Below are 23,151 nucleotides of genomic sequence, written 5' to 3'. Positions count from 1 at the left end.
ATTTTGGGTTATATTTCTTATATATTAATATATATTCTTCATAATTTTATGACTTAGTAGAACTTGAGTCATTTGTCCCTGTCATTGCATTTAAAATACTTAGTAAACATTGTCAGCTCTTTAGTTTTGAACAAAACCAAACAACTTTGCTTGTGTAGTGTTCCTGAAAATGCCATGTACCAAACAGATTAGAATGGACTTTCTATTGCTCCATTTTATTAAAGTTAATATTGTCTTATGAGTTGTTATTCTGCTGTGTACTCTGTCTTACAACCACGTAGATTTCTCAAGTTGTTAACAACTTACTTTTTGGCAGAGGCGCAATAAGAAATGCTTGCCAGATGTTAATGATTCTAGGTCTTGAAGGAAGGTCAGTCTATGAAGAAGACTTCGAGGCTCCATTTTTGGAGATGTCTGCAGAATTTTTTCAGGTACAGCAATTTTCTAATACCAAATTTGGAATGCTGTTATAAGTCTCAGATCTCTGAACTGTCAGATTTGGTGGTACTTTACATACTTGTTGCTTTTTTGATGAGTATGTCTATCTCCATTAAATGAGGTAAGAAAAATAATCACTAACTTTGCAGGAAAAGGTAACACAGATTTTATAGAATTAGCATAATTTGAATGTAGTTTTGAGCTATGGGTGCCAATGACCTGTACAGTAATCATCATGCTAATCTTGTGCCTGCTTTAGATTATTTCAGTTAAGTTAGTCTACATCTGCTTTGCCCCACAGTCTTTTTCAAATGACAGTACCATGAAAGGTTGAGACTGTTTCAGGCTTGGAAACCTGTCAAACTGCCTATGAGGAAACTTTGATACCTTCATAGTTTCCACATTTGTGAGAGTTTTTTTATAATAAAATAAACCAAATCAAGGAACTAAGCATATCCCAGTGGCTCCCCAGTTGTTGATCAGACATCAAATAATACATTCCAAATATTTTCTGAGGGGTTTTTTTTGTGTGATACTTGGAGGAGAAGAGCCAGTTAAGTGCTTGTGGAGTGTAATCATGATCATCTATTGCTGGAAATTGATAGAAATTTTAAAATTATGTTAAAAATATCTAGATAAGGTAATTTTTTTAGTCTCCCATTTCTTATGCAGGATCAATTGTCATATGCTCTGATCTGCTAACTTCCTTGAAAAGCAGAAGCATATGTTGCACAGCCCTTTAAATGTCAGTATTCTGTTTTTCGTTGGTGCTTGAATGAAAGTAATTCTTTTTCTTAATTTTATGTAAGTTCTATTACTTAGCTTTGCCTGAAAAATAAGACATCTTTTCTCCAAAGACTCTGCTGACCAGTATGAATAAAAACAATTTGACATGAAATAATGGGCTCAGCATTGTCACTAATGAGAATAAGGAGAACTACCATAAACTGGTATTTGGAAGGAATTTTTGATCCTTCCCTTTCCCCATCTTTGTTTTCTTTGAACCTCTGGCTAAACTGTAGTTGGTAACTGGAAACTAAGTTGGCTTGGGTTGTTTTACTATGAAAAATACATTGTTTATATTGCATGTACCCCCTTATGTAACACATTTAGTATAATAGAACCTTTATTTTGTGTTAAGTGTGTATGTGGATCTTGGATGTGTTGGACATTCTGTGTTTGATTTGAACTTGCTTATAAATGCTGATCTGACATGTTTTCCTTTTACCCTTTACAAAAAAATCTAAAGTATTAATTTGTCTTAATCACAGATGGAAAGTCAGAAATTTTTAGCTGAAAACAGTGCTTCTGTATATATAAAGAAAGTAGAAGCTAGAATCAATGAAGAAATAGAGCGGGTGATGCACTGTCTGGATAAATCAACAGAAGAACCCATTGTGAAAGTTGTTGAGAGGGAGCTTATTTCCAAGCATATGAAAACTATAGTGGAAATGGAGAACTCTGGGCTAGTTCATATGCTGAAGAATGGGAAGACAGAAGGTAAGACTGCATCATTTGTGACACAAATGCTTCTGATACTGCTTATTGTTTTTAAACATGGGATAGATAAGTCAAGCTTAACACCTGTGTTTCTGTGTAATCATTCTGTGGAAACATTTAGTAACTTTCACAAACATCTGAGAATCGTCAGTGACTATTAGATGCCTCTTAAAACAGAGCCTATGCACTTAACTTGTTTCTGTTTAGTGCCAGATACAGGTAGTTTTTTGGTAAACCAAGTATCTCATAAGAAAAGTGCAAATATATTGTAGTGATTTTTGTCACCAGTTGACCACAAGCCATTTTATTTTATTATTTCCATTCTTCTAATACGTATTTGTGAAAATGAATCACATTTTTTTGGTCCACAGGCAGTTATTTAAAAAGTACTTGTGTAAAAGACTTAAACAGAAGCATTGCAGGACCAATTCTTGGGAGGGGGTGTTGTTGCAGAAAGGAGTTGGCTGTTTTTTAAGGATGAGAAGCAGCTTATTGAAGTGGTTGAAACAGAAGGGCTTGGCTTGATTTGCTTTTCCCTAACAGAGATTAATGTGGGACAGAGTGACTGAATGAAAGTTATTATGGAAATAGAACCTAAGTTTCTAAAGCAGCATACGAAGAGAGGGATTGTAGTATCTATGTTTAGAAATCAATGCTCACTCTGAAGCCATGAGAAATGGGGAGCAGCCTTGCTGCTCTGATTAATGGCCTTAGTTCATTAAAGCAGCTTCACAATTACTAGGTGATACTCAGAGCACAAAGTGAGCACATTTCCTAGCTGCAAAAAAGAATTACTCTGTTTAAAAAGAAAGTGATAATACTATACTTAACACTTTCTTCTTTAATATCCAGTTTAGATAACCTTCAGGCTGAGGGTGCAGGGATATTGAAGGGTATTCATAAAATACAGGAATTTGTTTAACTTTTATCAGCCTTGGTTTGATTCAATTAACTAGTCAAGTGGAAATGCTGCTTTGTGAAGATGAGATTTTTCACAAAGGTACAAGGATGGATTGTTCTTTTGGAAAGCAATGTTTAGCCTAACCCACTTCTCATTATTTTAGGTGGATGAAACATAGTAGTGTAAAAGTGTATGACTGGCTTTAAGACAAATATAAATTAAACTCTTAAGTTTTTACCAGTTTCTGCTTTTAATACAGAAACAAGCGTCTCATTAGTTCTGTCCTATTTGGTTTAACTTGCTTTCAAAAAAAAAAAAAAAAAGTTGGATGCAATGCTTGATTTTGGGATTGATAATCTTGGAAGCTACTTTCTTAAATACCCCTGGAAAGCATAATCTTGCTGAAGGTCTAATAGGTTCACTCTCCTTTAGAATTAGCATCATCTTTTGCTGGCCTGGAGGTCAGCAATAACAGGTTCCCTGCTACAGACAACCCAGAATAATTGAATACAGTCTTTGCTGTTCATTTTGGTGCTGCTGCAGTCAGCATCTGTCAGGGCTCAAGGAAAGAGATCAGAAGAATCTGGTGCCTGAGCTGTTACAGGATGCTTTCTGTGGCTCAAGAGGCTGAACTTCAACTGTCAGCTTTAGCTCTGAGATGAATGAGCTACAGAAGTGTAACACACAGAGGTGTCCTGCATAATCTCTCATTCTTCCTTGCAGACCTTGCTTGCATGTACAAGTTGTTCAGCCGTGTGCCAAATGGTCTGAAGACAATGTGTGAGTGCATGAGCTCATACCTGAGAGAGCAAGGCAAAGCACTGGTTTCTGAAGAGGGAGAAGGAAAGAATCCAGTTGACTACATTCAGGTAGTTAAATACTTTAACTTCCTTTTCTTTCCTACATTCCCCACATTAGCAGTTCACCACATACACAATTTATGTGGTATGCCTTAGTATTGATTCAAAAGGGGTTGTTATTAATAAGCTAAATTTATAAATGCTTTTTAATGTACATTCTCTGAATCTTCAGGCATGTTTAGAACTTTTACTGAAATTGGTTGGAAAGCACATACTAAGTTTTCGTGCTTTTCGTACTTGCTTTTAATAAACAACTTACTCAGCCTAATTATCTAACTGCTGGAAACTTCTTGGATTTCCCTAAATGCTGTGCCTCCAGAGTGAGTTGTATGTCTGCTGACAAATAGCTTTATAGTGTCTACTTTGTTTAATTTTATGTAACATTAGCTATCAGTGTTTATTGAGGCAAAAATCACATGGCAATATTTCATGGCAAGCTTAGCTGTAACTGAGGGGTGAATGTGTTTATCAGTCATAACAGATTACTCATTCCATTCTCTGTCTCCATAAGAAACAGAACAGTTCTGCATGTTAAAAGATGTGAGTGTTCTTTCTTGTTCTCTTTCACTAAGTGATGTGCACCATTAATTTATCAAGATCACAAAATATGCTTCAGAATTGTCATCTTTTCTCTTCTATTGTCTCTGAGAAGATGGTTTGAAATTTGCATATAAAACCTTTAAATTTGCATATAAAACCTTTAGAGTTTGTTGAACCTTAAAGCTGTGTTTCTATAGCTGGAAGATGTTTTATATTTCTTGTGAAAGCGTGTATTCATTAAACATTGAGGTTTTTTAAAATGTGTGGTTCAAGTCCTTGTGTCTGTGCTTCACGAGAAACATTTAATGGATGTCTGTCAATCTCTGCTGTTTTGTTTGAAGACAATAACTGTGCTAGAACTGGTTACTCTTTGAAGAAGCCATTTGAGTATAAAAACATTTTTGATTGGATTATTAATTTTCTGGCAATGCTGAAGCAAACTTCTTACCAGGCTTGCACAATAGTCACCTCTTCAAGGCCTGGTTAAAAAAAGAGAGGATGCCCTTGAAAAATGATTAGCATTAATGATTAAGGACTCTTACATTTGTGGTAGTGTGATTTAGAAAAAAAAAAAAAGTGGATGGGGGTGGCAGGAATGTGTGCAAATTATGTGGAAAATAAGGGTCTGGATTACTTTGAAGTATTTTTAGCTCCTGATGGGCCTAAAGAGGTATCGTAAAAAATTTAACTGAGAAAAACAGATCTAAAAACTTAATTATAAAGATAGTATCAAGGTTTTCTGTCACAAAGGTGGAAGGCAAAATGAGGCTGAGGAGGACTTGCCCATGTGCTTTGGCAGAGCTCAGCCCCTCAGTATGGCCTCCAGCATCTCATGAAGATGTCTTGGGGCAGGGATTGACATTCAGTTACTGAAAAGCCCCCAGAAAGGTTTATCCACCACTTCCACTGAGGGGGTGGAAGCAGAGAGGAATATCTATGAATTGAGAAACCACCTTGCTCTTTTCATCTCAGCCATGTTCATGTGACTCTGTCAAGGACAATAGCACTAAGGAGACAGACATGGAAGCTGCATTAAACTATCAAGAAAAAAACTCCATCATAGCTCAGCACTGCTTCCACAACATTACATCACCCTGAGCATAATTGGTGAGATGCTTGCAACAGCATTGCCAGGGGATTAGATTTAAAACTTTGTATAATAGTTTGAAGGGATGTTGAAATGCTTTTGTAATTCAAGGTACTAACAGTTTCTCCTGTTTAACACCAGGTTGTTCAGATGGTGTACTCCTGGAGAGGAGACATGAGCTAACCTTGGTAAACAGAGAGATAGTGGGATTTACTTTGAATTTAAAATTTCTAATACGCATTAATTAGCCTGTCTAAAGATCATTCCTTTAAGTGAGATGGTGAGTTCCTAAGAAATATTACTACTTCTTTGAGTAATTCTTGAATGGCTTCTTTAAGTAACCGCATATGAATAGTTTCTTAAGAACCCAAAGACGTAAATATCACTTAACTTAAAGAGTTTTTGCAGGCGGTGGTTGTCCCTGACAAATCTAACTCTCAAGTGAAAATCTCTCCCCCTGCCAGCCAAATGCTGTCTCAGTTAAAACCTGTGTGTATCATATTTACTTAGCAAGGTGCTCAGGTGATTTTAAGGTGCTTCCCCCTTCTATACTCAGTTGCTTTAACCTTGGGTGGAGATCTAAAAATGATGCTGAGAGTCCAGTGGTTTAGTTCAGAGGAGGTGGTTCAGTTCAGGACCCTGATGCATGTATCTAACTTTCATATGCTCCCAGTGACTTCTGATGATCAGCAAGAAACACACAACTGAATAATGCAGAACATGTCCCTGGATTAAATTAGGGAAGCAAACACTGACAAGTTTAGGCCTGTTGTTGCAGTGTGTTTTCTCCTCAAACTTGTTCAGTAGCCCTAGGGATGCGCTTAATTGGTGCTCAGCCTCAGCTTTCCCATATGCTGTGTTTATGATACTGACTTTGTCTATATTGTTTGGAATAGAAAAGGCTTAATGAGTGCAACAAATACTTCCTTTAAGTTGTTGATTCAAAAATACAGGAAGTCAACCTATTTAACAAGGGTGTTTAAAAGCTTTCTTAATCTGAGAAGTGTATTATAGCAAACTGCACCAGTGTTTGACACCAATCTTTTAGCTAGTTTATGTGAAAATTGCTTCTCTAAGAGATTCATGGCAGCAATAGAAATTTAGAAAGACAAATTACATTTCAGATACTTTCTAGCAATGCTGAACAGAGAGCATTGCAGAACCTCTGACTGTAGATCTGGTCTTCTCTATGGCCTCATCTATTATTATTGTGTCCCAGCGTACAACTTCACATCAGTGAAAATGGTTTTGCTTTCTTCTCATTTTTGCCAGGGTTTGCTGGACTTGAAGAGTAGGTTTGATCGCTTCCTCCAAGAGTCTTTCAATAACGACCGGCTCTTCAAGCAGACGATTGCGGGTGACTTCGAGTACTTCCTCAACCTCAACTCCAGGTCTCCAGAGTACCTCTCATTATTTATTGATGATAAGCTGAAAAAGGGAGTCAAGGGGGTAAGTATAAATGAGCTCAAAATATCATGCTTTTTGCTCTGTAAACCTGGATGGAATTAAACTAAGCTACTTTTCTAAGAATTATTTTTTAATTCAGAGAAATTACAATTTTATCTTCAAAAAGGTGTATGTAACATGTCTGAGCTCATAACAACTTGGATCTAAACTTAGAGAAAAATCAGGCATAACGAGATCTGTGTGGCTTGTCACCTACCTCTGAAGCAGCCTACCTGAACTACTTACAGCAGATACTGTCTCAAAAACAAATAAGTTCTGGTAGATTCTGCAGCTCTCTTATTTTGAAACCTTACATATAATTTCCTTAAGTATAATTATAGTTCGGCAGCTATTCTCATTATCTAATAATTTCCTTTGAAAATTAATTTGGTTAGAGAAAAGGGTTTGTCTTTGCTGCTTTTTACTGTTTTTACATACCAGAAAACTATTATCATATCTGTCTTCTAGTTCTGAGTACATCTGTTGCCTTCAGTCTTAGCTTCTTCCATGACATTTTCTGAGGTACAGAATCCAGAACTGGACAGGATGGTTCAGCTGAGGCTTCAGTTACTCCAAATAAAACTTAGTATTAGAGCATACAGCTTGGGCTTTGGGAATCAAATAGTAAATTCTATTTTTTTATAAAACAAATAATTGTTTTACTTGTGTGGCACTAGACAGGCTTTGCAAAAGATGTCTTAACAGTTAAAAACTTTAATTCCAAATGAATTTTTCTACTCTTAATACTGATTTCCCTCATGCTGTTTAAAACTTACCCAGGAACTTCTACTGTATTTATCCAATTCTACCCATTAGTTGTTTCTCTTTTCCCTTGCTCTTGCCTTTCCTTCATTTAGATCTATTTCTTACTCCACTTTATTGAGTTAGTGCACTGTTCTTTCAGCTGTCAATCATATATTGGACCAGTTTTGTTGGCTACTGTTAGACCATCTGCTGCTCTGAATTACTTGAAGTACTTAGGTTGTGTAAGACACTTATGCTGGAAGATTAAAACCAGCAAATTATTTCTTTTACAGCTAACAGAGCAAGAAGTAGAAACTATATTGGATAAGGCAATGGTTTTATTCAGGTTTATGCAAGAGAAAGATGTTTTTGAACGCTATTACAAGCAGCACTTGGCAAGAAGGCTTCTCACAAATAAGAGTGTTTCAGATGACTCTGAGAAAAATATGATCTCCAAATTAAAGGTAAGGCATACTTGCATACTTTTTAGGGGTTTTTATTTCTTTTGTATTTTTCATAAATATGGTTTCTTCTGGTTTTACATGAGACGTATAGGTGATACTAATCTTGATGGCTGCTAAATGCAGAGCTGATTTTGAAAGCCCCAAGAGAAACTACAAAAGGTTTTTCAAATATTTTCATGAAAATAAAAGGAAATACTGAAAAGCCCCTGTGATGAGAGTGCAATCTAGAAAACAATTTTTTTTTCTGAGTTTTTAAATAATAGGACCACTGCTGCGACTGAATTTGAAGACTGTGTTTTGTCCTGGGTTTTCCGTTATTTACAGTACAAGTTTGTTATTGCTTGTGTGGTTTTTAGTTGTCTCCATCAGCAGACTGGTTATAATGCTCAAGTCCTTTTTGATTAAGTGGTTTGAGAAAAAATAATCTTTGTATCAGTCTCTAGAAACACATTTTCCTTAGCTGGGTAAATACTGATTAAATAGACCAAGAGTTAGAGAAGAAGATAAAGCCTAAAGTTGACTAGACCTTCAACAAAGTTCTGTTGCAGCTTCTTCTCAAGTTGCATGATAAATTATTAGAGCACTTCTGAAGCAGAAGGTTCCTAAAATCAAACTGCACTGATGCTTATTTTTGAACTTCATATTCTATCAGTGAGCCAAGCCTGCTTGTATCAGATTTCTCCAAATTTCTCAGTATTAATTCCTTCTCAATTACCCCTCCACCACTTTGAGCCTGGTGATTCAGAAAGCACAGGACACACATGCATTTGCAAGGTGAATCAGTGCACATGAAGTGCCCTCTTTTCTTACAGAGCTGCAGAGTGGTCAGGATGCTGAATCTAGCAGGCTTCCTTTCCCATGTATTCACAGGCACACAGACCTGCCTGTGCACATCTGTCCATGTGCAGGTGTTCCTGATTCTCACAAGGCCTAGGAATCTTGCTGGGTAATCTGCAGTCAGCCTTCAAAATAAAACACTCCTAGGACAACAGGAGTTTCCTTGTGATATAAATAGGGTTCATTCCCCTTTACAGAATTGTGTTAAAAGCAGGTAAAGGTGCATATCTTGATTTGATAAGCTTTCACGGTTTTTTAATATGATATAGAAGTCTAAGACAAAAATATAATAATGGAGAAAAGAGAAGGGAAAGCAAGTTAAGATCTTTGTAGGGTTAGATCTTGATATAAGATAGGAATCTTTTCTGAGAGCTGAATGTAATGCAAATGGAAAGTCCAGTAACCAAAAGTACAGAAATGTAATTTTGGGGATTTATAACTAAATTTAGTCTTGCAGTTTGCCTGTCAGAAGCTTTATTATCATAGTGCTGGTACAACAAATTATTTTGTGTGTTTTTAGACTGAATGTGGATGTCAATTCACGTCGAAACTGGAAGGAATGTTCAGGGACATGAGCATCTCAAACACAACGATGGATGAGTTCAGGCAACATCTTCAGGCAACAGGGGTAAGTGCTGGGATCTGTGTGCTTTGTGCTTGACCTTTTGCTTCAGTACACACCCTGCACATGTGCCCATGCTTGAGGTTCTTCATTTGTTGGTAAATGCATATGTGAGAAGGACTTGGTCAGCTTGTACAGCTTGTTCCTTTTTTTACTGTGTGTCTTATCTTACAAACTGTATCAACATTTCCTGAAATGCTGGAGTCAATTGGGACTTCCATCCACAGCTCGAGTAGTGCCAGTTCCATTCCACAAAATCCGTGTTGTCCAAAGGGCTGGGCCGTGGCTGCACGGCTCAGCGGCTCTGCCGGGCGGCACCGCCAGGGGGCGCGCCGTGCCCGCCCCCGACCCAGCTGTGCCTGCCCAGCTGTGCCTGCCCAGCTGTGCCCACCTCCGGCCCAGCCCAGCCGTGCTGCCCTCCAGGGACCAGCTGCCAGCTCCCATGAGTATTTCCCAGCAAAGCCTCCCGTTCTTCAAGGTTAATCGTCAGTTGTGATGTGTATTTTTTTGCTAAGAGAAAGCAAAATACCGCGTGCTGCAGGTATTTGCAAAGCACACCATCTCATGTTGAGCTTTCCTTGCACAGTTAATGTCTTTGCTAAAACTGCTATTATATTGCAAATTTCAAAGTTTAGTTTTTGAAGTTTTCTTGCAAATTGTCAAATATTTATTTAGTTGTTTAATTAGGAAAATTATACTGTCTTGTAAAAGTAGGCCCCTCTAATATTTTAGGGAGACATCACTGTTTTTTGAGCTATCAGTTTACTTGCTCTAAAACATTTTTTTTCTGTACTGATGCTCAGTACAGAAAAAGTACAGTAGCACTTAATAGTGTATCATAAACAGCCAAGTAGTTCCCTGTGTGCAGGTAAGTAGGGTCAGTACATCAAGCCTGTTAGAGTCAGTTTCAGAAGTCTGAAGCCAGGAATATTTTCATGGATATACTCTGTCCAGTGTCCCTGCTTGTGCAAGGTGATATGAAATCTTTGTTGTCTTGAAGCAGTTGGCTGAAGTCCTCCTTATCAGCATTCTGTGATTCATCATGAGTAGGAGAACAGCATGTTCTCTAAGGGGAATCAGAAGAGGATGGAGAGGAAGTGGATAAAGGTGTTTTTGGACAGGCAGCTTTACTACTGGTTTGTTTGGTTTCTCTGCTTTAGAGGCTAGTCATGTTTTGCTTCTGGAATGCTTGAAATATAAATTTCAATAAAAAATTGTTGGAGTATTCCCTTTACTTGGTAGCATGGAAGGCTTGGACATGTAGGGAAAGAGGGGGTTGTGCTTAAAGATTCATGTACTTTACGTGACAATCTTAAAATAAGTGAGTTAATAAATGATATCTCTATCTTCTTTTTAGCTATATACAGCTAAGAAGATGAATTGAAAATGTTAACAGATGTTCTGTTAGGCTTTATTTGAAACTTCATCTTTCTCTTGGCAAGACACCAGCAGCTCATGTGATGGTTTCCTTGTGGTCAGCCTAATTGTGGCCTTTTAATGAAATTTCCAGAAGTACTATTTAGGAAATTCAGGAAGATTTGGAGGATTTTGTTACTGTTAAATTGCTGGTGATACTGTATTTTATATGAAATAGTCTGTTTTGCTCCTTTTTAAACAGTTTCAATGCCTTGAATGTGTACAGTGCCTCCTAGAGGTGTCAGGCATCTGCTTTTCTCACAATAATCCTACCTGCAAAGTTTCCTTCTGCGTCTCCTATCCTGAGATGTGGGCAGTGCCAAGGTCTGTGTAGATGATTGATTTGCTCTCAGGAAGTGGAAAGCTCAGCACCAGGGGAAGTCCAGGCTTCTAGATTGAGAAATTTCTGTAACTGTGATCCTGGAACATATCTTGGAGTTCTGTAAAGACTGGGTCACTTCAGGGTACTTTCCACTAGTTCATACCATTTTCATGCTGAAAAGACATCTTGTAAATAAAGTGCTGCCAAAACTTTTTTGTCTTACCAACTGCTTAGTGCTCATAGTGTAGGATGGGAGACATTCTGAATTAGTGCTGTGTTCTGGTCTGGCAAAGACCAAAAAATGTTGGGAAATTGTTGCCATCTCAACTCAAATGTTTCAGTTCCAGTTAAATATATTTTCTGTATCTTTCTGTCTGCACTGATGGCCTTTTCCCACACTTTGTCTGGAGGAAGAAAATTGTTGAAGCTTGTTTAGGTTTATCAGAAGTTTCCTGAGCACAAGCTGGTTGGTGCACACAGGCATTCAGTACACACAAGACAAAAACTCTCCTGTAGTGCATGGAAATGCTACTCTGCTATTGAATAGTGAAAGTTTGAGTTCGGGTGGCAGGTCTTGATCTTCTAAAACATAATGTGCTCTATTTCTGGGTAGTTGATTTATAGAAGTTGAATATTGTTTGCTTTGGTTTTTTTGTCCATAATGTGTGTTCTTTGAAGGTATTGGTTCTACCTCCTAAAGCTGAAAGTCAATTTTAAGCTTAATAATGCTCAACTTAGTTGGGATACCTAATGAGGATTATGCATCACTGGTAGCCAGACCTTTATCATCTACCAACACATCTTTATAGATCAGCACTTGAGCTGGGAAATGTTTCCTCACCAGTGCTGAATATTGAGAGTCATGGCTGTCCTTAGGGAAAGAGAGTAGGTGGGCTGTGCAAAAGTGAGTAACTGTTGGCATTGCAGCCCAGAGATGAACCATTGGGAGCTTAACATTAGATAGGCAGTATTTCCTCTCTACTTCCAGAGAGTGCATTTAGAAAGAGTTATTTTGAAACTGACACATTTCATGCAACCTGGCTTTATTGCATGTCATCAAAAACCCTATTTACAAAGATTTGTTGTACGTATCACAAGTTCTGTTTATGATCACAGACACTTAGTTCTTGATTAAGAATTCCTTTTGTTCAATTCTGTATGGTCTTAAATGCCAGAGGGGAATAATGTAGAGGATTTTTGCTGTACCATCTACTCTGATAGTGATGAAGCAATGTATTTGTCTGGTTTTGTAAAAGGAATGTTTACAGCTATGTCTGTTTCTTTTGTAGCTAGACAAAATTATAAGTATTTTACACTGATACAGACAAAGTGGTGAAACATGGTCTTGTTTTAAAATAGTGTATGTTTTCTTCCAATTCCCCTTAGGTCTCACTAGGAGGTGTTGATCTCACAGTGCGTGTCCTCACAACAGGTTACTGGCCTACCCAGTCAGCCACACCAAAGTGCAACATCCCTCCAGCTCCCAGACATGCTTTTGAAATATTTAGAAGGTATGTATTACTGCAGATTTTTAGGTAGAGGTTTAAGAAGAAACTTTCTAAACTTAGCTGTACAGATTTTTTGGTTTTTACCTGCACAGATGTTTTTTTTAACAGCTTTACTGTTAAAGATGTGCTGGCAAACTGTTCTTTCTCAGCTCATGTGAAAATTAGAGAATGCAATACTTGCATTATGATGCTTGAGGTTTTGGGAGATTTTAAATAAAATTCTGACAAAAGTTAATGTTTTGAAAAAGCAAAACTGTTTTAAGAATGTCCTCAATAGCTCCAAAAGGCTATGTAACTTTTAAAATTTATTTCCTCGTCAGTACAAAATGTGAGCTATATATTGTTTTCATTTCAATTCTATTACAGATTTTATTTAGCCAAACACAGTGGGCGACAGCTGACACTCCAGCATCACATGGGCTCTGCAGATCTCAATGCCACTTTCTACGGGCCTGTTAAAAAGGTAGAGAATCAAGATTGTATAAATATTGTATCTTTTGGTAGAAGTAAGCAAATGCATTTTTTTGTAACTTCAGAATTTTGTAAAATAAAAGCAAACCCATTGAGAATGTAAGAATAAGAAAAAGATGCTTTCCATCAGCCTTATAGTCTGATTCTTTCTGTGTAGAAGTTTTGCTTTGACATTTTTTCCCCTCTGAATTTAATTTGAATGCATCACTCAGCATCATCTTTTACTTGAAGAAAAGTAATAAATGTGATCTTGAAGGGACCTCAATGGTTTGAGTGGTTTGGATTTTTTTGACTGTCAGTGAAAAGTGAAAAGAGACTTGTTACTTCTTTTTGCTAAGCCAAGTTTAGCCTGCTTTTCATATGCAGAGTGCAATGTAGACAACATTTTTTCAAAAACAAGACTCTAGCAGAGTTTATAGAAGTACAATGCTTAATTTGTATGTGTACAGGAAAGGCATTTTGTAGTGATTAGACCAACACTAAAATGCTAAGCTGGAACTAGTAATGGTATGATGTTTGGGGATGTAGGAGGCAATGCAAAATGAAAGCAAAATTCTTACAACAAAGTATTAATAACATGCACTTGTGAGGATGTTGAAATTGTGTTACTGTAGGATAAATATGTTGATAACTTTAAAGATAAGCTTATGAGAACTTGAAGGATGGATAAGTAATGGAACAGGGGCCTCAGAGGTGGTGAAGTCTCCATGCTTAGCAGTGGTCAGTGTTTGATTGGTGGCTGTAGATGGCCTGGCCTGGACTCTGTATGGAGCTCAGCCTCCCTGGCATTGTAAGGCAGCTGCTGGAGGAGCATCCTGGCCATGCCCCAAGGTGTTTGCTTTTCTGTCACTTCTGTAGGCTGATCTCCTAGAGAAATGTTTCATCGTGAAGCTTTGATCTTATCAGGATAAAACATTTTTCAGTGAAGAATAATCTAACAGTAGTTTTGGAATTTTAAAATAGGAAGATGGCTCAGAAGTCGGTGTAGGAGGTGCCCAAGTAACTGGCTCAAATACACGGAAGCACATATTGCAAGTCTCCACTTTCCAGATGACAATATTAATGCTATTTAACAACAGAGAAAAATACACTTTTGAGGTAAGTGTGTGGGTTTCTTACCTGATTCTAAATAAAACTGGTTTGGGCACTTTCTTGTCCTCTTGAGTTAGGCATTTGAAGATCAGGTGCCTCTCATTTTATTTGAGTATGGATCAGGCCAAGCAGATCATTAGCAATGCATCTGGCAAGCAGTTCTGGGGAGGAAATTTTTTGGGAGGTTGAAGGTTTCAGAAATGTTTGAGAATTGTGAGTGTGGTTGTTCTAGGCCACTGAGCTGTAGAAAAGCTGAAGTTGAAATGCAGCAGGTGGCTCCATTTCCTCATTTTGTCTTTGAGAAGCTGGATTAAGAGGCCAGAGGGTGGGGAAGAGTTTGTATCCTGGCTTCTTGAATACCTAAGTAAAATTGGCAGGCTGGACCATGCTTCAAAGAACTTCCAGCCCTACTCTGAGCTGATCAGCCAGAAAGGACAGTGAAAAAGGGTCTGGATAGATTCTTAACAAGGAGACCAGAGGGGTGTTGCTGAGAAAGGTTGAAATGTCTGCTGAGATGATGATGATGAAGAAGGCTTAAGGAGAGGAGGAGGATCATGTGCTTTGTTGTGTGCGCACTATATTGTTAAGATAAATTGTTAGTTTTGTTTTGGACATTATCTTCTGTTTGAGAGAGCATTGGCAGCCTTGAAAAGCAGTACGGGTGCAGTTTGAAACAGTTGATTTCCAGGTTTTCTCATCTGCTTTTGACTGTGCTATGCATAGTAATCATCTGCCTTTTTGTTTGGATTGTGTTTTCAGCTTATTTGGCATATTTCTAGCCTGTTAATAAAGTAAGTTCCTTTGAAATGGTCTCAGTAGTGATTAAGGAAGGCAGGATTTGATAAGGGACTCTTAATAAACTACTGATAATTTAGAACATTATTTTAGAACACAAAGTCCTCTGTGTTATGAGATCCATCGCAGGAGCATTACAGCTTTGAGGACTTTGCAGAATATTTGAGGGAGTGAAAACAAGGAGGGGAACTTAACAGCTCTTTTTTCTTGAAGCTGATTTTGGGCTGGTAGCTGCCTTTTTCCACCAAATTGCAAGCTTAATGATAGTAGAGCCTTACCCATATATGAATAAATAACACTTGGGAGAGCAGTGAAAAATACAGTTTTTAATACATGCTCTAAATTATACTTTATTTTACCAAGACCAGATGACAGAGAAATTTGTCCATCTTATTTTAGGTTGTATGTTTTGTTTATTTCTGGTTTGGGAGTTCTTAAGCTCTTGCTTTGTGTCCAACTTGAACTAAAACATTAAGGAGGCATATTTGTGTTGTTTGGTTTCTTTGGTGAAGTATGTGGGAGTTGTCTTTAACCCCAGCCAGGAAAGCTTGTGAACACTTCAGGGGAGAATGCATTTTATCTTTGTTCATTGATTACTGGATACCCTGATGAACTGCTGAGTGCTGGGCAACCATTCCTTCTCTCTTGTGTCAGATGAGTGCTTTCAGTGCAGCACAGCACGTGAGCTGACTTGTGTGTGCTGGTGTATCCTAAAGCTGTCTGATACACAAAGTGTTTCTGCACATTCACAGCTCAACAGATTCATCTGAAGTTGCCTTCACAGCTGAACAGACTTTGCTGTTTTATTTTGCATTCAGTGTGATTATTAATTGCAAACTTGATAAGATCCTCATAATAATCCTAATAACCATTAGGCCATGTGATTGAGGGAGAAAATGGGATACTGATAATGCAAAAATTATCCATAAAATACTATGGAAACTTACAAGATTATTGCATAGAAAAATTTCTTCACAAAAAATGTATGCATTTATTGTATTCCTGCACAGCACCATTTTATTTATATATGCAAAATAGCTATTGGCCATATAGGTGTAGGTTAATGCTACTGAAGTGGAAGAGGAAGAATCTTCATGCAGGCCTTCAAAGAATGCTAATTTTTTTCTACAAATTCATTTTCTAATCAAGTCTTATACTCAACATATTTTTCAGTTGATTTACATTACAACTCAGTATTTTCAAAGGTGAAATGCTCACTTTTTGTAATGGCATCAGAAATAAGTGTGGCTCTTTATGTTTATCAAACAAGAAATACAAATGTGACCATAGTAGAATTGTGGAATAATTCCACAAAAATGTGAAATTAGAACTGTAAACTAGAACTGCAAATTAGATTACCTGTTCCCTCTTTTGCTGTCTGCTTTGGAAGGTACACAAGTTGCAGTCTGTAAATAAAACTAAAAATACTTTTTATTATTTCAACAAGATGACAGTTCTTTTCCTTTGTTTTTTTCTGCACATTTTCTTTCTAATAATGTGTTCTTGACAGAGTTCCTTCTTGACAGAGTTCCATACCTGGAATGATCCTTTTGTAGCCCTCAGAGCTCTCACTTGGTAATATTTTACCACTGAGATTGTGTAATCAGTACTACTCCTGTGCACAAATCTAATGTGTTTTTTAAAATAAGGCATTTTTGGAGATGAGGAAGAAGTATACATTTCTCACTGCTACATCAAATATCTACATAAAAATATGTTCAGGAAAACGTTATACACAGGCTGAGGCATAGAGAGCACAGGAACATCTGTTATTCCCATTTACATTCATAGCTGCATTTTTTTTATTCAGCTTGAAATTTCTGGCTCCTTCTGAGGCAGCATATTGCAGTGCAATTCTTTATGGTCCTTTCTTTAATGCTGGGTTATAAATTCTAAAAGTGAGATGGTTCAAGTGTGTTCATGGCTCAGCTGCAGAGTGAAGTACAACAGCAAATAGTGGTTTATATAAGGATGGATAGCATGAAACCCCCTCAAATTCCCTTTTGCTCTTAGTTTCACTTTTGTTAAGAGCAGAATATTTTTTTATATATATATATATATATATATGGCCTTGTAGAACCGATGGTGTTTTAAAAGGATTAATTTTAATTGTTGATCAAAAATCACAGTTTGGGAGCCTGCATGTCACTGGCATTACATCATTAATAAGCTGGGTTTGGTTTGTAACCTTCAAGGCTTTTCATTTATCTAAGCTCTAAAGTCTTTCACCTTCCCTTGGTTTGGTGAATCTTATGCTGATCAGTACAGTAAGGTTTTTTTTGTTGTGACCATGTAAAGGATTATAGCTTCTTGGGATTTTTTTTTTTTAATACTACTGTGTACTGAATCTAAAAAAAAAAATGTGTGAAGGTGACGACTGTGTTTGAAATAAAGCCGCAAAGGAAGAAATAGTAACTTTCTGTGAGCAGCTAGGGAAGAAACAATTTGATACTAGGAAATAGTTGAAACATGTGGATATTCACAATTTTAAATGGTATAAATGTTTCTGAATGCATTATGCTAAGAATACTCTTAGGAACGTTTTAGTATTTCCAAATCTTCTATAAGCAGAAGATATCAAAAATCCTGATTTTTTTTTTTTTTTGACTTGGTTTTTATTCTTTTTACCTCATTCTAGTTAACTTGACCTTATGTCAAAACAGTTTTGCATGGCTTCACGTAAAGTCACCTCTCTGTGTGTAGTGTTGGGTCAAATTGAAAAATAATGCCTATTTTATCTGAGCCTTGGCATCACAGGGAGCTGGTGGTAGTGAGGTGCTGTGCATGAGGTGCAGTCTAATTCCTGATAAAAGTCTGAGTCAAAGCCACTACATCCAAATCATTTTTGTCAGTGGTGCCTGATGACAGAAAAGTGGCTGTTTTTTCTGGGTTGATTTAAGAAATAACTTGAGTATACTCAAGAAATAACATTATTTGATAGAACTTAGTTTGATTTTTCTGGTCACTCTTTAAAGAACTTTTAACAAGTTGTTTATAGTTCTTTGCAGATCTTAGCATTTTGACCACTTGGAGTTGTTACTGGTGTTTTTAATCTAAGGTCATGACATGGACTTGTGTGCCACAAGAATCAGGAGTTTATGGGGACAGTGTAAGGGCTGAATACTGGCCTTGGAAACAAAGTTGGGGAAGCTGAGAAAGGGATAGCTCTTGTGGACAGCTGCATGTCTGCAAGGTTTGTTTTCTCTCTTTAGCTGCTACAAGTCCCTCAAGAGTCTGAATGGGAATGTGAAATCAGAAGTGTCTGCAGTTTCCTCAGGCTAGAAATAGGAAGAAAAGAGATGAGAAGAAACAAACTTTTACTGAATGAGAGCTCAGTAAACACATATGGTCTGAGAGAGCAGCATAGTTGGCCTTCTCCTAGAGCATATTAAGGCATCATTCTGCATCCAGTCTAATTAATTTACTAGCTCATGACCACTGTTGACTTGCCTAACATCCATCTCTCAGCTGACTCTTGAGAGCACTGACAGAGGTACACCAGGTTATGTACATGTTTTACAAAGAGTCTTCTTCAAAGTTCATATATTTGCTGCACTGTAATGGGCTCTTTTTGTATTTCACCTGGAGAAGTTCTAGCCAAAGGCATCTGGGCTGTAAATAAATTGTTGGAGCTATTCAGAAGGGAGGTATTATGATCTAGAGTATTTGTATGCTACAGTGAAACCAGACATTGTTTGCTCCATTTATAAAGATCTTTTTAACAGTGTGGCTGAACACAAAAGTGTTTGTGCAGCTCTTGGTCATGAACAGCATCACTGAGTTAGTCACAAGGTTTGGTTTCACCCTGTTCAACAAACCCTGGAAACAGTTAACAAATCCTTTCAGCCCTCTCAGAAATCGCAGGGAAATGGAGCAGCTGGTTATTCATTCTTCTCCTTCCAGCTCATGGTGACTGTTCATGTGACAGAATTTGCTGACTGCTGACCCAGGTGGATCATTTTGCACAGTACCCACTGAGACCTTGTTGCTGAATGAGTTCTGACCTTTCAAGTGCCACAACTGTCACAGTATTACTTTTAAGCAATCCCTGATGTGTGCAACACACAATACTTCTGCCACAGCCGTGAGCTAACTAAGTATTCTTCTTTAGGAAATTCAGCAAGAAACTGATATCCCTGAAAGAGAACTGGTTAGAGCCCTACAGTCCCTTGCATGTGGCAAACCAACACAACGTGTTCTCACAAAAGAGCCCAAGTCAAAAGAAATAGAAAATGGTCATATATTTACAGTGAATGATCAGTTCACATCTAAACTACACAGAGTCAAGATTCAGACGGGTAAGTTAGCCTTATATTCTACTCTCTTGCAGTCCCAAATCTGCCTTAAAACTTCAAATTATCTTTTGCAGGATTAATGTCCATAGAGGTAAAAGGAGAGAATTATTTTCTTGGTGATTAGTTGCATCAAAATGAAAATTCAAATGCCAAGATAAGTGTGGAAGTCAGTTAAGCCTTTTACTTTACAAAATGTATAATTATCTCTTACAGGAAATACTGAAAGAAAAATATAATTCAAATTAAAAAATAATATGAAAAATTATGCTACTGATTGATTCAGAAATAGGAAAATTGCCTCATAAGTTGCTGTACTGCAGTGAAATGAGTGATGTTTTTAGCCCATGATACAACAGCCATTTTCAAGTACCAGGTAGCTTATAATGGTTTTGGGCAGTGATTTGGGTTTAACAAATAAGGAAGCTGAGTGTATGATCACCACTTCATTAGCTTATAGAAGTGCTGGTGCTTGTGCCTGTAAGCAGATTTGAGTACTGTTCAAATTTTAACATAGTCGTAATTAAATAACAGTTTGTTATCTTGTCAGTTGCTATCAAAATATGCCAGAAAGTGTTAGTATGTTCTTGTGGCTGCTTTTCATTTAAAAAAAAAAAAAATCAACTTTGAAAATGTCAAAACTCGGGAAAATATAACTTGATGTCTAGATAAAATAAATAGTGAAGCTAACACACAATGAAGCACATTTTAATTTTGCTAACATAATTTACATTCTCTGTTTTCTTTAAGTTGCTGCCAAACAAGGAGAATCTGATCCAGAAAGGAAAGAAACAAGGCAGAAAGTAGATGATGACAGAAAACATGAGATAGAAGCTGCTATAGTTCGGATAATGAAATCTAGAAAGAAGATGCAGCACAATGTGCTAGTAGCAGAGGTATGCTGGTACAGAGTTTTGCTTTTGCTGTTATCTCATTGAAGTTACACAGCTTTTACTAACATGATTCTGAAAGGCTTTTGAGAGATGCTGTATTTAACCCATCCTTTCTTTTCTCCGTGTCTATCTGAAGACATACCTAAACCCTTACCCTTCATTTTAGGATGTACTCATGGGTGTATGTAATTTTCCTTCCTACTTTTAGTGCTGTTATGATGTTAAATTCCTTGAAAAGGAAACTAGTGTGCTTTACATTATTTTTGGCTTTGATCTTGTTACTGACTCTTGGGTCCAGGTTTGAGAGATTTGAGCTCTTAGCAGAGAAGCAGTCCTGCTGCTTTTCACTGCTGAGCTCACATAGCTCCAGGACGTGACACATTTTGCACTTCTGAACTGCCTTAGAGCTGTGAAACTGAGAGCATTCTCAGCTTGTGACCATGCCTCTGTGGAGCTTTGAATCATACCCCAACATGAGCAAGCAAGTGGAGGGACTGTCAGAAGTCTGCAAGCTGCTTTTTAGTTATTGTTGTTGTCACCATCTCTGTCTTAATACATTTTTCTGGTTGTTGTGTTCTGTTAGGGTACATCAAGATTTTCGGTGTGCTGTGATTTTATATTGTTGGGTTTATTTTGTTTTAGGTAACTCAGCAGCTGAAGGCCCGATTCTTACCAAGTCCAGTTGTTATTAAAAAACGTATTGAAGGACTTATTGAGAGAGAATATTTGGCACGAACACCTGAGGATCGCAAAGTATACACTTACGTAGCATAAAATGCGTTCAGAAAATTTGATTTATTCTTGGACTATACTCTTCGCATGAACTGGGAAGTTCTTTTAAATCATTAATATTAAGACGACCATCTTCTCTATTAAATTACAGTACATGTTCTAGACCATTCAGATCAAGCCTTTTACTCCTTTTGAGAGTTTTTGACATGAATTAATTGAGCTTCAGGCTTTTCAACGTTATCCCTGTAGAGATCATCCTTACAATTCTTCGGGAAAATGTGAATGTGCCGCGTTTGTTTTCAATACTGTACGAAAACAGAGAAATAAAAATGACTTTAGAAAATACAGCTCATTTAAAAAAATAAATTTGTTGGAATTTCATTTCCCCAGATCTTCAGTGTTGATGTAAATGTGTTTCTGTAGTGTTGCTTAGCACTTCGCGCATTGTATAAGTTGGGTTTAAAAGAAACCACAAGTGGTAAGGCAAAATTCCCTCTTACCTTGCTCTGCTTCAAATGTTTTTTTTTTTAACTAGACATGTTTATTTAAATACTTGCTAATTTTTTGAAGACCCAAGAAGACAACTTGAGCATGCTTCACTCTTCCAGCTGCACTCACTGTTCCAACAACATGAATCAGGAACTTCTGGGGGCTCAGAAAAGACCGTAATAATTTTGGCTTTCCCTTCTGTAATTTGAGTTCTTCTAAATTAAACTCTATATTGATTAGGTTTTTTTCTGGTTTCTTAATAGGAAAAAGGACAAGATTTTAGTGTGTATAAACTGTATAATAATTTTTGCTGTTGTACTCACTGCTGATGGTGGATTGTACAGGGCGATGTTTTTATTTCACTAAATGTAGACAAAATAAATTTAAAATAAATGGATTTAGTGTACACAAACAACTAATTCAAGTGTGTTAGAGTACAGGGTTGACAATCTTTTGGAACTAAATACTGTCCCCTGGGTATGTACTGGGATTATATTTTGTTAATAAACATCATAGATGGAGGTGTAGCCCCAGGGCTTCCCATCAAAAACGCATATTTCAGGAGATTAAAGTGAAGCCAGCGTGCACTATTTGTTTTTAAAAATGCATTTTAAACATGCAATAAAAAATTGTTACTGTAATGAAAATTTTAGTTCTTACCCTGAAACTTTTTTTCTTCTTGACAGTATGCTGCAAAAATAGATTAAAAATAGCAGTTTGGTGGCATCATTCTTCTCACAGTTAGAAATTTTTTGAGTGTGCATTGTACTGCAGTTTTTATTAAACCATATTTCTGACATTCCAATGCACATATTCTGTGCTTTCCCAGCCATAACTATTTTTCTGCTTTAATTCAGAACAGTATTTGTTTGTCTTGGATCACATTACTTTCACCCATAGATCTCGAAAATTTTGTTAGGATGGACTTTCCAATATGAAGAGCTAGAAATGAAGCAAAAAGAAAAGCTTGATTGTAGAGCATCTGCCAGAGCAGTTCTTGATGGGCTGTGCTAAACGAGTACATGGTGCTGGTGCAACGTTCCAGTGTGACTGGAGGGTGTTTTTCACAATGTGTCCACAATTTTACCCCTCTCCAGCCTGTTAAGGTACAAGTCCTGGCTGTTGTTCAAAAGTAGGATATTTCTTCTAAAGAGAGGGACTGGAATTAGCATGATATTTTAGCTTGACTATTGGGAAGATTTTTTTATGAAGCTTTAAGTTTACTGCACACCCCCAACACACCTACACACACACACACAGAGTAGTTTTTGGATCAGCAGAAGGAGGTGGTGGCTAAAGAACTTTCTTGCCCTTGTCCATCAGGAATTTATCCCCAAAAGAAATGAGCTGGGCCATTGGCCCTATTGAAAAGGTGTTAGCTGGCTGTTACTAAAACACCTCTGTCTCTGCACAGGGTATGCAAATCTTCAGTAGAGATGTCATTGTTTAGACAGTACAACAGTACTAAACACAGGGATCTGGGGGTTTGATTTTGTTTAAAGTCAACAGAAACATCTTCCTCAAAATGTAAATCACTCTTCCATGTACCAACATGAAGGTTTTCTTTTATGTATAACTGACTCTTTATTAGCATCAGTGTTGTGATACTGCATGTTAATGTTTTCCCATGTGCTTTGCAGGGGAGGAATGGGTTCAAGTCCTTTTCCCTATGAAGTTTACAGAGATGTGAGTGTTGTGATTT

At 37.2% G+C, this 23,151-nt stretch overlaps 1 protein-coding gene across 1 annotated transcript in view; it reads left to right on the top strand.

Moving 5' to 3' along the window:
• The window catches only part of CUL3 (cullin 3), a 55,158-nt gene extending 33,294 nt beyond the window's left edge, over nucleotides 1-21,864 (top strand). The window contains exons 5-16 of the mRNA XM_059855278.1: nucleotides 317-431; nucleotides 1,710-1,938; nucleotides 3,563-3,708; nucleotides 6,599-6,775; nucleotides 7,810-7,980; nucleotides 9,338-9,445; nucleotides 12,564-12,688; nucleotides 13,052-13,148; nucleotides 14,120-14,254; nucleotides 19,155-19,341; nucleotides 20,086-20,231; nucleotides 20,871-21,864. Coding sequence (XP_059711261.1) covers nucleotides 317-431; nucleotides 1,710-1,938; nucleotides 3,563-3,708; nucleotides 6,599-6,775; nucleotides 7,810-7,980; nucleotides 9,338-9,445; nucleotides 12,564-12,688; nucleotides 13,052-13,148; nucleotides 14,120-14,254; nucleotides 19,155-19,341; nucleotides 20,086-20,231; nucleotides 20,871-21,002 — 1,768 coding nt within the window. The 3' untranslated portion in view covers nucleotides 21,003-21,864. The remainder of the gene's footprint in view (nucleotides 1-316; nucleotides 432-1,709; nucleotides 1,939-3,562; nucleotides 3,709-6,598; nucleotides 6,776-7,809; nucleotides 7,981-9,337; nucleotides 9,446-12,563; nucleotides 12,689-13,051; nucleotides 13,149-14,119; nucleotides 14,255-19,154; nucleotides 19,342-20,085; nucleotides 20,232-20,870) is intronic.
• The last annotated feature ends 1,287 nt before the right edge of the window (nucleotides 21,865-23,151 follow it).

Source organism: Haemorhous mexicanus, chromosome 10 (genome assembly GCF_027477595.1).
Source record: "Haemorhous mexicanus isolate bHaeMex1 chromosome 10, bHaeMex1.pri, whole genome shotgun sequence".
Classification (NCBI taxonomy): domain Eukaryota; kingdom Metazoa; phylum Chordata; class Aves; order Passeriformes; family Fringillidae; genus Haemorhous; species Haemorhous mexicanus.
Note: the sequence above shows the minus strand (reverse complement) of the source record. Positions and strands in the feature narration are given on the sequence as shown.